At 41.2% G+C, this 18139-nt stretch overlaps 1 protein-coding gene across 6 annotated transcripts; it reads left to right on the top strand.

Annotated features, from left to right (window-relative positions):
- Nucleotides 1-2140: 2140 nt before the first annotated feature.
- ZNF558 (zinc finger protein 558) lies at nt 2141-17047 on the top strand. Of its 6 annotated transcripts, XM_064480264.1 has the most exons (10): nt 2141-2218; nt 3031-3120; nt 4207-4369; nt 8238-8284; nt 9365-9454; nt 10047-10135; nt 10762-10888; nt 12429-12524; nt 13018-13100; nt 13589-17046. In XM_064480264.1, exons 5-10 carry the CDS (start codon nt 9424-9426, stop codon nt 14369-14371), a joined length of 1209 nt encoding a protein of 402 aa, XP_064336334.1. In that variant the 5' UTR covers nt 2141-2218; nt 3031-3120; nt 4207-4369; nt 8238-8284; nt 9365-9423; the 3' UTR covers nt 14372-17046. The 6 variants fall into 6 exon arrangements, with proteins under 6 accessions (XP_064336334.1, XP_031293040.1, XP_010976579.2 ...); XM_031437180.2 differs by lacking the exon at nt 8238-8284 and having other exon boundaries at nt 10068-10135; nt 13589-17047; XM_010978277.3 differs by lacking the exon at nt 8238-8284.
- The last annotated feature ends 1092 nt before the right edge of the window (nt 17048-18139 follow it).

The raw sequence follows: 18139 nt of genomic DNA on the forward strand, positions 1-18139 counted from the left end.
TGTTGAGGTGGGAGATTTGAATATTAATTTCAGACATTTCTCTTTTTTATACTTTTTTCCCATAATTAAACTTTCTTTAAATTAGAGTGTATAGTCAGTTTACAATGTTGTGTCAATTTCTGGTGTACAGTGTAATGTTTCAGTCATACATATACATACATATAATCCTTTTCATATTCTTTTTCATTATAGGTTACTGCAAGATATTGAATATAGTTCCCTGTGCTATAAACATGTTTATCTATTTTATATACAGTAGTATCTGCATATCTCAAACTTCCAATCTGTCCCTTCCCACCCCCACCCCCCTGGTAATCATATGTTTGCCTTCTATGTCTATGAGTCTGTCTCTGTTTTATAAGTAAGTTTGTTTGTGGGTTTTTTTTTTTTTTTTAGATTCCACATATGAGTGATACCATATGGTATTTTTCTTTCTCTTTCCTCCTTACATCACTTAGAATGACAATCTCTAGGTCCATCCATGTTGCTGCAAATGGTTTTATTATTTTTTATGGCTGAGTAGTATTCCATTGTATAAATATACCACAACTTCTCTATCCAGTTGTCTCTTGATGGACACAAAGTGAACCTTTTAAAATAAATTCTTCCTAGAATTTGATGATCCCTTTGGAATGTGTTTGGTGTTTGTGTGTGTCTATACACATATATCTCAAGTAAATACTTCAAGCCTTATGAAAAACTACATCCCCCAGTCTTTCCTCTGACTCCCACAAACAAGTTCTTTGTTTTTCTGGTTGTAATTCTATATTTCTAAATTAGCTACCTATACAGATTTTTCACTTTTCCGCTTTTGATTCTTTTTCTAATTACTTTCGTCTCTGAAAAAATTAGCATGTAGTTCTCGTGCTATCTTAAAACGTAATTCCCATTGCCCAATATAATTATATAATAAATAAGGATAAATCAAAAGTCAGTGTCTACTGTTTTACTACATAAATGTTCACCATTTCATGACATGAATCTGATTCAGAGGCAGATCAGGTAGGATATTATGAATATATTTTCTTTCTCACTTTTTCCTTTGGATCTTTTAAATGGTAAAATTCCCTGGTTTCTTTGTTTTATTCCTATCAGTAGTTAATCATTGGTTCATCTCTCTCCAGCATAAATTTAAATCTCTTTTCAGTAGATTCAGATGCATAAGACAATTTATCAGCTTCAGTTTTTGCTTGGGGACACCCCTCTTGGGCTTGTACATACATATATACACTGTATATGGAGGGGCTGTATATGGAAGGTTAGAAGAGAAAACGATATTTATCTCTGGGCAAAAGGACTGGGGAAGGTTATGGGAGTGAGAATATTCTACTGACTGCACCACTGTTTGAAGATTTTCTATGTGTGTATCTATGACTTAGCACCCCCCCCCCCAAGTTAAAATGAAATAGCTTTAGATCCCTATCTACTGGCTTGGGACAGCAAGTTAACGAGAAATGTGAATATATCATCCAATTAAAAAAAATTAAGAACAGCAATTGTGCGCGCACGCGCACACACACACACACACACACACACACACACACGCACACTCCTAAATATGAGTATGTCGTTTTATTGGGTTCCTGCGAACATGGAAAAAGTTGTTTGTTTAGCATCCTTCTACCTGTACAGTCCGGGAAATCCATGGAAAGCCCCGCCTTCACCCCTGTCCCTGGAGTTGACTCTCTTATCAACGTCCTGCCCGCCCTGCCTACTCCAGCCCCATCCCCGCCTTACCCCCCGCCCCGGAATTGGTCTCCGCCCACCGTCAGGCCCTAGCACGGCCCCCCAGGTCCAGCACCCAGCCATAGCTCCGCCCTCAGCCGCGTCCCGGAACGGGTGTCCGCCCACAGCCCTGCCCTCCAGGCATGGTTCCGCCCAGAAGCTGGTACCTGCCCACAGCCCCGCTCCTATAAGTGGTCTCAGTCCTTGGTGCTGACGCAGCTGACGGCCCAGCCTTGCACTCAGCAAACTAGAACACCTGGTCCGAGACTTGGGCGCAAGGTACCCGCCCTCCCGTCCCGCCCGACTCCACAGCCGCCTCAACCCGGAGCCCCACGGCGTCCTGCTGTCCCCGTCGGCCAGGCGCCGGAAATTGAAGCCCAGGGCTGTCTGCCCGAGACCGGAAGCGGAAGTGCGGGGTGGTGCTGAGGAAGGAGTTGCGAGGTGGCTGCCTACGCTGTGTGGTGTCTTCTCCGCGGGGGTCGGGATTCACGTGGTACGTTCGGCCTCAAAGCGAGGGACAGGACTCTGTGAGCGGCGGGCAGTCCCGGGGCTCCCGTAGGAGTCCAGGGAGGGGCATGGGCCTGGGGCACCCCAGTCACGGGCTCCGGCGTCCCTCCCCCTTCCCCGTGAGCCCCGTTTTCACTCCTGGGGGCCTCAGGCTGTTCCCGCGGTCGGCCCATAGCCTCCGTTTCCTCCTGGCTCTGGGCGCCGCCGTTCACTCCTCAGAAAGCCCCTCCCCATCACCTTTCCCTGGTGTGATTTTGCTTCCTAGTGGACTTTTAGTCACTTCTGGAGGCATTGTTTTGGTTGTTACAAATGGGAGGGGCTGCTAGTGGCTTCTAGTGGGCGGAGGCCAGGGATCCTGCTGGACATCCTCCTGTGCACTAAAGGGTCCCCGTGACAAAGCATTATCAATAGTGCCGAGGTTTGGAAATCTTGCTCTAGGGTCTTAAAATCTTCAAAGCCCTGAAGGAGCTTAAAGGTTAGAGGAGTCACTTTTAGCGCCCCTGAGTGACAAGTCGTGTTAAAAGTGTCGGGAGTCAGCAAACAAATCTCTGTCCAGCCAAGTAAGTTGAGCAAGGCAAACGCACACCGCATGAAGCTGCTTTCTCCCGCTTGGGGAGCAGATGGCTGGACAGGAATCAGGAAAATCCAGTCATGGCCAACGATTACGTTAAATCAATACAGTTAATACAAAAAAGGGAGTAGTGTGGCTTTTCCATCCAGCAACTGTATTATGTATGCCCTATAAAAGGCCTCAAAAGAAATCTTTATACCCTTTTTCTTTTTCTCCCCTAACCCCAGGCAAGTAAATCATCTCTGGAGCTCAAGTTTGAGTTGAAACAAGCCTCCAGGTTCCCCTGTCTTCACTGATCCGTGGGTTTGTGTGACCAGGTGAGTACTGTGAAACAACAGGTTCCAGCAGCCTCTGCTGCGCAGAACTGCTTAATAGGCCTTCCCTGTGCTCGGATTGTAAACACAGCTTGTCGCTAAGAGTGAGGATATCTTCAGAAAAATTATTTATGTTTGATGGATTATATTCAAGGGAAAGATAGTAAGGTGTGTGGTTATGCGTGTGTAAATAATTAAGTAAATACAGTTATGTACAATAAGTACACATTAAACAGACATGTAAATATAAATAAGTAAAACAGAAATACAGATTTATTTGTATTCCATACTACTAAAAAATTCAGGATTTTATATATAAGTATAAATATATAAATTTTTTACGTGTATATGTGGTATCATAAGTCACCCCACTAAAGACTAGCAGGAACACTCAGCAGCGTTCCTCAGATCCCGCTCAGTTTGACTTTGAAAGCCCTGTGAATCCTCCACAAAGATTCAAAATACAGGGGCACATGGGCGAAAAATAATTTGAACTTATTTATATTAGTAGCAGAAGTTTAAAAATGACTTGACCAGCAACCAGATGTATTTTGAGCAAGTGTTTTCTGTTTGGTCTTGTTTTTTCTCAATGAGATTTTTTCAATTTTTATTTTTTGTGTTCCTTTGGGGGCGGGATTAGGTTTGTTTGTTTGTTTCTTTATTATTGTTTTTTTAAATTTAACGGACGTACTGGAAATTGAACCCATGACCTCGTGGCATGTGCTCTACTACTGAGCTATACCCTCTCCTCTTTAATGAGATTTAAAATCACTTGGAGGAATACTAAGCAACAACTAACAGATTGAAGGCTAGGGCGGTAGTTTCCAAAGATTGTGCTCTACACCTTGGCTTCTAATAACAATTAACTTTGTTTCTGTAAACTTTTCTGAAATAACAGTCTGGTGATTGATCTTGTGGAGGATCATATTGAATAATTTTATATTTAATTGTTGGGTTTTACTAATTGCATATGCTTATGTGTGTGCCTTTTTTCACTCTATCTTTCCTGTAACATTCTTAAGGGGAATGTTTGCTTGTCATGCAGTAGATATTCTCTGAGTGCACAACCAACCTTCCTCTTTTATTTAGGACTGAGGGGTTTGCCAGGACATAGGACATTTAGGGTCCAAACTGTTACCAGAGAGCAGATTCTTGGCTCATCACAGAAGGAATTCAGAGACAAGACAGAGTGGTCCCAGCAAGGATTTATTAAGAGATAGAACACTCTCAAGGGGAGAACGGGCAGACTCAGGTGAGAAGTGGCACTGAGTTTCTTTGGCAAGTTGGTTATTTGAAGTGTGAAAATGAATGGGCAAAATATTCATTGGGAGGAAGGGCTTTGGGGTCACATTTCCTGATTTTCATTCCAGCTCCACCTTACCCAGGGGAAGAGGGATTTTTTGTCATTTAGTCTTGATCGAAAGTGTCATGACATTGATGCATAATGGGTACTTCTTATTTACAAGGTTAATTTTATTGTAACGAGGGCATAATGAGCAAAAGGTTACATTCAGATGCCAGAGATTTCTACCCTTTCCCACCTTTCTTTGTCTGTCTCTAGGATCCTTGTCACCCCAAAATATGTGGTTTCCTGTCAGTCCAGAAGTTCCTGCTTTTCTTTGTCTGCCCAAGGATCCCTGTTGTTTACAAGATGTATGGTTTCCTGCCATTTGGGCCGTGCCCCCCTTTCTCTGCTCATATCTAGCTATCTGCCTGTTCTAACAAAACTAGGACTAGGACTCTAGGCAAACCAGGATGGTTCATCATCTCCATGAGCCAGGCCCTGGGCCAGATGCATAGGGACCCTGGAGATCCAAAAAGACTTTGTCCTGCCTCTGTGGAACTTATATTCTAATAGGGAATTTGGATTTCAAACAATTAAAGATGAGAGTGATGGGAGAGCTTGGCACAGAGGACTCAACCTGAGGGAACAGGGAAGCCCTCCTGAGAAGAACTGATGCTTGTGTGAAAGAGCTAAAGTCGGGACTGGATTTCACTAGTTGTAGGGCTCAACCGAGCATTTCAGGCAGAGGGAACTGTATGCGGACAGCCTCTGCAGCAGAGAGCCTGGTGTGCTCCCTGACCTGATAAGACAGGGGTGGCTGAGCCAAGCCAACCAAGGGAAAGGGGTGTGAGCCAGACTGAAGAGGTGGGCAGGCAGGACCAGATCAGGCATCACTTTGAACTCTGTTCTGAGACCAGTGGGAAGACACCGAAGAGGTGTGAGCAGAAGGCTGACTGACCTATGCACGTGGGTTAAAATGGACTTCAGGATTAAGAATGAAGACTTGAGAGGCAAGATGGGCAATGTTAGGGAGAAGTTTAGGAGTACGATGATTGTTCCCTAAGCCTACGTGATGGCTGTGGAGTTGGAAAGAAGTAGAAAGAAGATACCTGGGAGTTTAGAACTGAGAGAGTGTAATGGCGTTTCCATTCACATGTGCATTTGTCAGATGGCACAGGACACTTAAACTGTGCTCCCAGCTGCTGTCTGTGCGAACCCGCAGCCTTCCCCGCACCCGGGCCCCATTTCACCCCACTTTGCCTCTCACAGGGCCCCTTCTCCACAAGCCAGAAGAAGTCAGACCTGAGTGTGTCTGGGGCTGGACTGTCTACTGCATTAGCCATTAGCCACATGTAGCTATTTCAATTAAACCAATGAAAAACGCAATTAAAAAATTGATTTTCTCAGTCCTTCTAGCCACATTTCAAGGAGCCACATGTGACTAGTACCTGCCATGTTGGACAGAGACATATAGAACATTTCTTTCTTTAAAAAAATTTTTTTAATTCAATTGAAAATTTTAAAAAACCCACAGTTCACCCATTTCTCCCACCTACCCATCCGCCACCTCTTGCAACCACCAGTCTGTTCTTTATATCTCTGAGCTTGATTTTGTTGTGGTTGTTATTGTTTAGATTTTGTGTATAAGAGAGATCACTCTATTTTTGTCTTTCTCTGTCTGACTTATCTCACTTAGCAAAATGCCTTCGGGGTCCATCCATGTTGTGGCAAATGACAAGATTTCATTCTTTTTATGGCTGGATAATATTCCATTGTATGTATACCACAGTTGCTTTATCCATTAATTCATTGATGAATCCTTAGGTTGTTTCTGTATCTTGGTATTGTGAATAATGCTGCAATAAACATGGAGATATATCTATAGCTTTTTTTGGGGTGGAATAATTAGGCTTATTTATTTATTTTTAATGGAGATACTGGGGATTGAACCCAGGGCCCCATGCATGCTAGGCATGCACTCTACCATTGAGCTATACCCTCCCTATCTGTATCTTTTTAAATAGTGTTTTTTGTTTTCTTCTGATAAATACCCAGAAGTAGAACTGGTGGATCACATGGTAGTTCTATTTTAATTTTTTGAGGAACCTCCAAACTGCTTTCCAGAGTGGTTGCACCAGTTTGCATTCCTACTAACAGTGCTCTGTGGTTCTCTTTTCTCCACATCCTCACCAATACTTGCTATTTCTTGTCTTTTTGATAGTAGCCATTCTAACAGGTGTGAGATGATATCTTATAGTTTTGATTGACATTTTCCTGATGATTAATGATGTTGAGCATTTTTTCCTGTATCTGTTGCTGAGCGTGTTTTCATGTCATCTGTATGTCATCTTTGGAAAATGTCTATTGGGATCTTTTGCCCATTTTTTAATCTAACTTTTTCTTTTTTTGCTATTGAGTTGTGTGATTTTTTTGTATACTTTTATCATTAGCTCCTTATCAGATATCTGATTTGCAATTATTTGCTTCCACGTAGTAGATTGCCTTTTCATTTTGTTAATGGTTTCCTGTGCTGTGCAGAAGCTTTTTAGTTTTATGTAGTCTCACTTGTTTGTTCTTGCTTTTGTTACTTTTGCTTTTGGTGTCAGATTCAAAAAATCATTGCCCATGTGAAGGAGCTTACATTTTCCTCTAGGAGTTTTGTGGTTACAGGATTTATGTTCAAGTCTTTAATTAACCCATTTTGAGTTAATTTTTGTGTGTGGTGTGAGATAGTGGTACAGTTTCATTCTTTTGCATTCGGCTGTCCTGTTTTCCCAGCAGTGTTCTTTAAAGAGACTGTCCTTTCCTCATTGTATATTCTTGGCTCCTCTGTCATAAATTAATTGGCCACATGTGAGTGGGTTTATTTCAGTGCTCTCTATTCTGTTTCCTTGATCTATGTGTCTGTTTTTATGCTAATACCATGCTATTTTAATTACTGTAGCTTTGTAATATAGTTTGAAATCAGGAAGTGTGATGCCTCTAGCTTTGTTCTTTCTCAAGATTGCTTTTATGGTTTCATAGAAATTTTAGGATTGTTTGTTCTATTTCTGTGAAAAATATCATTGGAATTTTGATAGGAATTACCCTGAATGTGTATATTGCTTAGAGTAGTATGGACATTATAACATTAATTCTCCCAAGCCATGAGCACAGAATATCTTTCTATTATTTGTGTCTTCTTCAGTTTCTTCCATTAATGTCTTATGGTTTTCAATATATAAATCTTTCACACCCTTGGTTAAATTTACTCCTAGGTATTTTATTCTTTTTGATGCAGTTACAAGTGGGATTGTTTTCTTAATTTTGCTTTCTGATAGGTCATTATTAGTGTAAAGAAACAACAGATTTTTGTGTAATGATTTTGTATCCTGCAACTTTACTAAATTTGTTTATTAATTCAAAATTTTTTTAATGAAGTCTTCAGAGTTTTTTATATATTAAATCATGCCATCTGTAAATAGGGAAAAGGCTTTATTTTTTGCTTTCCAATTTGAATGGCTTTCATTTCTTTTTCTTGCCTAGTTGCTCTGGCTAAGACTTCCAGTACTATATTGAATAAAAGTGGCAAAAGTGTAGGCATCCTCGTCTTGTTCCTGATCTTAGGGGGAAAGCTTTGAGCTTGTCACCATTGAGTGTGATGTTAGCTATGGGCTTGTCGTATATGCCCTTTATTATGTTGAGGTATGTTTCCTCTATACCTGCTTTGTGGAGAGTTTTTATCATAAATGGATGTTGAATTTTGTCAAGTGCTTTTTCTACATCTGTTGAAATGATCATATGATTTTTATTCTTCATTTTGTTTATGTGGTGTATTATGTTGTCTGATTTGCAGATGGTGAGCCATCCTTGCATCCCTGGACTAAATCCCACTTGATCAGGGTATATGATCCTTTAAATTTATTAAATTTAATTTAATTTATTGAATTAATAATATTGTTATTATTCAATTTATTGAATTTGGTTTGCTAAAATTTTGTTGAGGATTTTTACATCTGTGTTCATTAGGGATGTGAACCCGTAATTTGTGTGTGTGTGGCATCCTTGCCTGGTTTTCAATATCAGGATAATACTTTCCTTGTAAACTGTGTTTGGAAGAATTCCCTCTTCTATTTTTTGCATGAGTTTGAGAAGAATTGATATTAGTTCTTCTTTGACTGTTTGGTAAAATTTATCTGTGAGGCTGCTGGAGCAGACAGATGATTGGAGTCATGCCTGGTTGGAGTTCTGCTGGGCCAGAAGAAAGGGGGAGGTGGGGATAAGGACATTTGTTGAAATGAGGGACAGTGAGATCCAAGCGGGGTAAGTATGGAATGAGGGGAGGTGGCTCTAGCAGGAGAGTAGGGGACTGGGTGGGCTGAGTCCTGTGTGTGGGAGAAGAATACATACAGTGAAAGAAAACCATGAATGAACAAGGTCGAAGTTTAGGAGGTTGGCTCCAGAGAGGGGGATTTCTGACCTGTTGTTCTGGATGGCAGAATTGCGTTGGGTGATGACAACGTCTAGGGTGGTGCCCAGGGAAGTGTGTGGCCAAGGTGTAGTGGGGACAGGTGTGTAATACTCGTGAGGGTCACCCCATACGCCCTAACGCCATCCGAGTGAGGTGGGACGGGAGGTTGAAAGAATAATGGGAGTCAGGGGCCAGAGTCTGCAGTGAATAAGGGATTGTCACTGGGAATGTGCTTGTGACAACCACGTGGATGGGAAGAATATGCCCTGAGGCTCAGCCAAGCGGAGGTTTTAAGGCGGGTGGAGTAGTAGCCACCATTGTGGGCAGAGGAGGACAAGTTTTATGATCATGTGGTCCTGAGTTCACCACCTGCTAAGCAAAATAAAGGCCCACTATTAAAATACATTACATTTTGAAGGAGGACGTGGTGGGCAAGCTAAGAAAGATTCGTCCTCAGTAGCCTAGAGAGGGAGATTGATTGCAGATGCTTTGTGCTTTCCCATGTATTCCAGAGCCCTGTCCTGAGTGCACTGTGGGGATAAGAGGAGGAACGTACTGTCTGAGTCACAAGATGGCAGCCATGGTTCTGTCCTCTACTTGTGGTGAGTTTGGGGACCAGCCCTCAGAGTCCAGATATTAAAGGCCCCTGCACCACAGAGCGGGTAGAGGGAAGGGGCTGAGCAGGTGAGGCAGGCATGTTACCCCAGGAGCCCCAAGGTCACTGTGCCTGGCTCTGTGGTTCTTGGGATTTGGGACTTAGCTGGTTTGAGTATCTGAGGAGATGTCACCTGTGTGCTGAATGTGTGAGAGCTTTTGAATTATACTTTGAATTCTTTCTATACACTTTCTATACACAAAAATAACAGTGGTGTCCTTTGGGACTTCAGTTTCTTCATCTGCAAAATGGAAATAGTTATCTTTTCCTCCAGTGCAGTAAGATCCTTGGCCCTGTTTTCTGGCCCTGCATGAGACTGTGCTCTATTCTGGTTTCCTATGGAAGCTGGGCGTGCCGTGTGTATGTGAGTGTGTGTGTTGGGATACAGTCAATCACAAGTAGGTGGGGCGTGTGTGTTTGTGTGTGTGTGTGTGTGTGTTGGGATACAGTCAATCACAAGTAGGTGGGGAACCCTCCAGATCTGTGAGTGTGAGAACAGGGGGTGAGCCTGGATTCTTGTGACATTTCTTCTTCTCCAGCTCAGTCTTCCCTGTACCCAGCTTCTCCTCCAAAAGGATACCTGGAGCAGGATGGGTTGGCTAACGGTTTCCTGACAAGCTGGTTACAGGTGAGCCAGATACTCCTTTTTCCAAATCATTATTCCTTTGACCGGAAGTTGGACTTGTTATCCTTCAGTGACCTGGAGTCTCAGAGCCAAATCATGTCTTCAGGCATCCAAGGGAGAGTTCAGGGCAGCCCAAACAGTGTCAGCATACATCAGCATTTCCTACAACGCAGGGCTTCCTCCAGGGTCACTGTCTACATCATGTTCTTCTGGGAGTTTTAAGGGGAAATTAAGGAAAGACATGACTGTGTCCTAAACTTAAACAGTTGATGATGGCCATTGGGGCATCATTCATACATTTACCAAGTATTTCTCTAATTTCTGCAGTGTCCTAGGCATGTACCCAACCTTTGAGATTGAGGCGAATTCGATTGCAGAATTTCACAAACTCACTGGAAAAGAAAATCACCTGTGTGTTAGAGGCCACTGTACCTTGGGAGTGAGCATAAGTAGACAGGAGATGGGCATTCGGGGCTGAGCCTAGGAGCAGTTGAGAGCAGAGCTCAAACCCTACCAGTACATCTTCTGCTTTGGATTCACCGTTCCTTCGCCTGTCATCCTTGGCTCTCTTCCTGTCAGCTGTGCTGGGGGTGGTCCTTGGCTAAACCACGATGTTTGTGATGGTTCAGGACTTGGTGACTTTCGAGGATGTGACTGTGGAGTTCACCCAGGAGGAATGGGCCCTGCTGGACCCTTCTCAACGAACACTGTACAGGGATGTGATGCTGGAGAACTGCAGGAACCTGGCGTCGCTTGGTAAGCCTGACATCATTCCTACATTTATTTAATGATTCAGGTTACAAGCCTTTTTTAAAATTTGAGGTATCTCTCATTCATATAACATGAAATCCACCATTTTCATCATTTTAAAGTACACATTTCAGTGGCTTTTGATATATTCAGGTTTTTGCAACCATCAACACTGTCTAATTTCAAACATTCTCATCACCTCTAAAAGAAACTTGTATCCATTAAATAGTCAGTACCCATTACCCTCCCCACTCCCCACTGTGGGCAACCACTAATTTGCTTTCTATCTCTATGGATTTGTCTATTCAAAACATTTCGTATCATTGGAGTTAAAAAATGTGTGATCTTTTATATGTTTCTTTCATCGACTCAATGTTTAAAGGTTTAGTTATGTTATAGCAAATTGTTCATTCCTTTTTATTACTGAATAATATTCCATTTTATGGATATGCCACATTTTGTTTATCCATTCATTGGTTGGTAAACATTTGGGTGGTTTCCACTTACTGGCTGTTGTAAATAATGCTGCTCTGAATATTTGGGTACAAGTCTTTCTTTACACACTTGTTTTCAGTTCTCTTGGGTGTATATCTAGGAATGGAATGCTGGGTTTTATATTACTATATTTAGCTTTTTGAGGAACTGCCAAACTTTTTTCAGCAGCAGCCTCAGTTTACAACGGTCCCAATTTCTCTGTATCTTCTCCAACACTTGTTTTTCTGATTATAGCCGTCCCCTTGGGTATGAAGTGGTATCTCCCTGTTCTCACTGCTGTTTTGGTTTGCATTTCCCTAACTACTAATCATTGAGCATTTTTTCATGTAATTGTTGGCTATTTGTGTATTGTTTTTGGAGAAATGTCTTTTCAGGTTCTTTGCCCATTTTTTAATTAGTTTATCTTTTGTGTTCTTGGATTGTAGAGGTTTATTATATTCTGAATACTAGACCCTATTTGCAAATGATGTCTCCCATTCTATGGTATATTTTTGTTTTTTTGATACTGTACTTTGATACACAAAGTCTTAATTTTGATGAAGTCCAATGTATGTACTTCTTTCTTTTCTTTCTTGTTCTTTTGGTATCATACCTAATTATTGCCAAATTCAAGGTCTTGAAAATTTACGTCTGTTTTCCTCCAGGAATTTTCTAGTTTTAGCTCTTCAGTTTAATCTTGTATCTATTTTGAGTTAATTTTTTATATGGTTTAGAGAAGGTATCAACTTCATTCCTTTACATGCATTCAATTGTCCCAGCACCATAGAGCTTTCTCTTTAATGCCTTCCCTAATGAACTGCGTATTTATTTCTTACCCTGACTTTTAAAAGCTTTATAGCTTTGAAGTGTGTATTTAAACTTGGCCATGGACTCTGGTACTATATTTGACCTATCTCCCTGGTATTGAATCAGGTTGCTTGTATTTTTGTTTCCTGAGACTTACTAAATTCAGTAGCCACACTTGCACATTTTCAGGATTGTTGGCTTCAGTTTCATGAAGTTGCTTGTTACTTGCACGGTCCCCTACTACGTGTCTTTTCTCCATAAATAGGGTATCATGTTGATAAACCCAGTCTGATCTCCCAGTTGGAGCAAGAAGACAAGGTGATGGCAGAGGAGAGAGGAATTCTCCCAGGCACCAGTCCAGGTGAGCACTAGGTGGATATGGGGAGTAGTCTTTGAGGAAGAGCTCCGGCCAGTGATTCAGGGCATGGGAGTATTACATCAGGAAATGCCAGTCGGGGAACTTTGTAAAATGTCCTTTTTTCTGACAGAGACAGTCAAGAACATTTGGTGTGAGCTTCCTCGTGCACCTTCTTTCTTTCCTTTTAAAGTTTATGTTTAACATCTCATACTTTCGTTTGGACTCGGAGAAAAAAAGTGACATGTCTCTTTTCCTTTTTAAATATAAGTCTCATACAAGTTATTTATCCAGTTCCTTCCTACTTTGCCTTCCTGATACTTCTTCCTTTTGTAAATTTCTGATCAATCTCAATCCTTTTAGAATCCTTTTTTAATACCTATAATTGCCCAAGCATGCCTCTTTCATTGCAAACCTCCTCAAAAACCCTAATCCCTCGTGTGTGCATTTGAGTATTTATTTTCTCCATCAACTTAAATTTCTTTTCAATTTGTTTCAGATTTGGAGACTGTACTTAAAGCCAAATGGTTAACTCCTAAGAAGCATGCTTTTAGAAAAGGACATTCTAATGGTGTGAAAGTGGTAAGACTAACATGGGTGATTTCTGGTTTTTCACAGTAGGAGAATTCCGTATGTTAGAAAAGCCACAAAATAAATAGGAAAGTAATTAAAGGGAAATGTCATATACACATGAGATAATGGTGTCTCAGGAGAGATAACTAAACCAGTTGTACATTTGGTGAAAACTGTAAGTTAGCTCCAGACTTGTTTCTTTGCTGAGAGTGTCCACAAGTAATTATTTCTTAAAGTGTGACTGTCAAAACATGAAATGTTCTTAAACTTATCAGAAAATGTTCTGTGAATGTGATCAGGACTTGTGGCAGTGCATCTATCTTCTTTAACTTTTAAGAGCTCAAGGAGGGCAGAAGCCATATAACAAGCATTTAAAATAGACAGCCAAAACATCAGTTATAATATTATAACAGAACTCTTGGGAGAGAGAATTTGTGTAGCAGCATTGTGTATTTTTAAAATATTATAAATTTTAGCTTTCATTCATCTCTTAACAGGAAAGAAGTCATCTTGGAGTGAAACTCAATGAATGTAATCAGTGTTTTAAAGTCTTCAGCACAAAATCTAACCTTACTCAGCACAAAAGGATTCATACTGGAGAAAAACCCTACGACTGTAATCAGTGTGGAAAATCCTTCAGCAGTAGATCTTACCTTACTATTCATAAGAGAATACATAATGGAGAGAAACCCTATGAATGCAATGACTGTGGGAAGGCCTTCAACGACCCCTCATCCCTTAGACTGCATGTGAGAATTCACACTGGAGAAAAGCCCTATGAATGTAACCAATGTTTTCATGTTTTCCGCACCAGTTGTAACCTCAAAAGCCACAAGAGAATTCATACGAGGGAGAATCACCATGAATGTAATCAGTGTGGCAAGGCCTTCAGCACGAGGTCCTCCCTTACTGGGCACAATAGTATCCATACAGGGGAGAAACCTTACGAGTGCAACGATTGTGGGAAAACCTTTCGGAAGAGCTCCTATCTGACGCAGCACATGAGAACTCATACTGGAGAAAAACCTTATGAGTGTAACCAGTGTGGGAAATCCTTCAGCAGTAGCTTTTCTCTTACTGTGCACAAGCGAATTCACACCGGGGAGAAACCCTACGAATGCAGTAACTGTGGGAAAGCATTTAATAATCTGTCAGCTGTTAAGAAACACGTGAGAACTCACACTGGAGAAAAGCCCTATGAGTGTAATCATTGTGGAAAATCTTTCACCACTAACTCGTACCTCTCTGTGCACAAGAGAATCCACAATAGGTGGATATGATTGCAGTAACTGGAAAGCGTTCACTGATCGCTTAGCTCTCAGACAACTTGTTATCTGAGTTACGTGTGGCTGCGTGGCACATTTCCATTCAAAACATAGTGGCTTTAAACAACGAACGTTTCTTAGCTGTAGGTCAGGAATTCGGAAGCAGCTTAGCTGTGCATTTCTGGCTCAGGATCTCATGACGTTGTAGTCAGGATGTCAAAAGAAGCTACAGTCATCTGTGTCTTTACTGCTGAAGGGTCCACTTCCAAGATGGCTCGTGCACATGCCTGGCAAGTCAGTGCTGGTTGTGGGCAGGGAACCTTCATTTTCTCGCTGTCTAGGACTCTCCACCGGGCTGAGTATCTTCATGATGTAGAAGCAGGCGCCTCCCAAAGCATCTGATTTAAAGAAGAGCTAATGCAGAAGCCACATTGTCTTTTATGACCCAGCCTCAGAAGCACATGCTGTCACTTCTTCCTTATGGTGTTGGTCACGCAGACCAGTCCTGAGACCTTGCGGGATGAGGCCATGCATAGTGTGAGTACCAGGAGACAGATTGTTGGGAACCGTCTGAGAAGGTTGCCATGAAAGCACTGAAGAAAGGCCTTCAGGAGACCCCCCATTCTTTCAGTCTCTTGAATATGGAGTAATATTCAGTAACTCCTGTGTTAATTCACTCTTGAGAGAAATCTCTTGAGTCCAATCTTGGTGATAAGCTTTCAGCTCAGACTCACCATAATGTGCACAGAGGATTACGTATTGGGGAATAGCAGTGATGATATCTAGGGAGCTGTGTGACAGCTCACACTAAGGGGGAAATCCTGTGAGTATCATCAGAATGTAAACGCCTTCAGGGCACTCACCCCTTAGAACACACATGAGGAATCTCTGCAGAGGAACACGTATATGAGGACCGTGGAAAACCCTGTAGCACCGGCACTTACATTACTGAGCAGAAGGTGAAGAGACTCCGAGTGCAGTTGCTGGGAAAGCCTTCAGTGTTCTCTCAGTTGGTAAGAGACAATGAGGATTTATTCTGGTGAGAAAGTCCCACTGAATGTCGTCAGCATTGGCACACCTTCCATTTCCCCCACAATCCTTAAACTGTGAGAACTCACTGCAGAATAAAGAACGAGAGAAGGCCTTTCATTGTACCTCTTACCTTAGGAACAGTATGAAATTCCTGGATGTGAAACCTGTGAGGGGATTAATTTTGGAAAAGCTTTCGGTGAGTCCTGTCTTGGTTAACCTGTGAGAAGTCCCATGGAAGGGGAACCTTGGGACTGTCCTTAACATGGGGAGGAGGTCTCAGCTCTTCTCTGAGTGGCCGCAGAGTAATTTGAACTGGGAATGAAAAGTGTAAATGTTACAAGTGTGGGGTTACCTTTATCAGTATCTCATTCTTAGAGTGGGGGACTAGCTTATTAATTTTCAGTCTTTTGCTTACATATAAAGATTTGTGTCTATAGCCCTACACTAAAATAAACCTTAAATTATGTTCCATAGTTTTGTATGTAAGATGTTTATTATCATTTACTCTAAAAATACTGATACATTGCATATTCATTAAGGTATTTCTGAATATCTCCTGACTGATTTAGTTAATCATAGTATAAATTAGACTATATTTGCTATTTGCCTTTTTCTGATTTAATGGCATATCTATCAAGTAAGTGGACCTAATTTTTTTTTTAATCTTTCTGTCCTAGTATGGTGGTTACTTTTAGCTTCTTTCTCAATGTCCATTCGCCCCTATTTATTTTCTTAAAAAAGAAAAACAGTTTTTCCAAGTTGTGGATGAGCAGTATTGAAAATACTCAGCCTTGGAGGCATCCCTGAAGCCCAGAGAGGCCTTGTCCAACTCTGTTGGCAGGAGAAGCAGGTAGAAGTAACTGGGGGAGACATCGTCTGGCTTGTTAGCCTCACCCAGTTCCTGTTCATCTTCCCTATTCCTTCTCTTGAACATAAACTCGAGGCCTAGAGTTGGAAGAGCTTTATTTCGATCATGATGACAAAAACCCCAGTGTGGCAAAAATGACAGTGGTCTGGGCTCTCTAAGAGATGGGCTCTGTCAGCTGTGGACTGCTGATTCCTAGACTTCTTCCATGATTAGAAGCAACCTCTTAATTGGTGGAAACACCAGTGACTTTTTTGTGGGGAGTGAGGTTGTTTTTGAGGTGGTGTTCTGTTAATGTCCAGCTGAATGTAATATTATTAGTTGGTCAGATTTTATGAATGCTCCAGGTTTTTTTTTTAAAACAATGTGTATTTTCTAATTTTTGGTTATAGAGTATATTCCCATTAACTCAAGCTAATTGTGTTTTCAGATACAGTGTGTACGTTAAGGGCTTTTTCCTCTCAAACTGAATTTAGATGTGTATTAAAGTCTTCCACCGTGGTTATGGATTAACCAATTCTTTTTTGTAATTCTGTCATTTTTTCTTTATGTGTTTTTTTTTGTGGGTTTTTTTTTAACCTTTTTTTATTGAAGTACAGTCAGTTTACAGTGTTGTGTCAGTTTCTGGTGTACAGCACAATGCTTCAGTCATACTTTATGTGTTTTGATATAATGTAAATACACACATGGTTAGGTATTATCTTGTGAATTGTTCTTTTTTTTTTTAAATTAGGGACCGTATTTTCTCATAGCAAAGTATTTCAATACAATAATAAATGGTCAAACATTTATACAGCCCTTCCCAAAGACCAGGCACTCTTAAATGCCTTATGGATATTAACTTATTGAGTACTTGATATAAATTTAAGAAAAGTGTACTATTATTATCCCATTTTGCAGATGAGAAAACTGGTGTGGTACACGTATATTACTTGCCTGAGTTCACTGGCTAGTAAATGGTAGAGCCCGGATTTGAATCCAGACAGTCGATGCTCTTAACTACTAGCCTATTTATTGAGTATATTCTGTATGTCAGGCTCTGTTTGAGACACTATACTCATCTATAGCAATGAGTGAAACTCAAGTTTTGCCACACTTAACATCCTTATGACTTTTTCTATAGAAAAATCAAGAAAATGTGTTGTTACAAGCATAATGCAGAACACTAAAGCAGCATAAGATAGTTACAGGGGACTGGGGTCTTGCTGTCTTGTGCAGAATAGGAAGGAAAAGCCGCTTAGTTAAGGCGCACTTGAATAGAGCTCTTAGTGGGTTGGGACAGTGAGTCAAGTGAATCTGTGTGGCAGGAGCAGTCTTGGCGTGCAGAGGTCTGCAGCACAGAGCGCAGTGTGAATGGAGTAGAACGAGTTGGGGATGGAAGTTATTTGGCCTCAACGTGAGACGCCCATGAAAGGCCACCCCAGCTCCAGAACTCCCGCTGGGATCAGGGGTAGTCTTCATTTTTAACTTACCACAGCTCAGTCTCTTATTGTGCTTAATCTTGGTTCTCTCCTTTAGAGTTAGTTATCTCAGGCAAGTGACAAACTTTTCATGCCAGAGTTTCTTCATCTGTAAAATGGGAACAATAAGAGTGCCGACTTTGTAGAACTGTATTAAGGATTCAATTCATTAACATATGTAAAGCACTTATGAAGCTCCCAGGTATTCAGGAAGCATTGTATACTTGTTTCATCTTTTATTATGAATTAATTGAAATTCATAATAGGATTATACTGAGCAAAATAAGCCACACTCAAAAGAGTAAATACTGTACAATTGCATTTGTATGAATTTCAAGAACAAGCAAAAATAATCTGATAGGAAAATAATCAGACCAGTGGTTGCATCTAAGCATCAGGCTGTGAGGGAGGAGGTGCGGGAAGAGC

The sequence above is a fragment of the Camelus dromedarius genome, chromosome 27, assembly GCF_036321535.1.
Source record: "Camelus dromedarius isolate mCamDro1 chromosome 27, mCamDro1.pat, whole genome shotgun sequence".
NCBI classification, from domain to species: Eukaryota; Metazoa; Chordata; class Mammalia; order Artiodactyla; family Camelidae; genus Camelus; species Camelus dromedarius.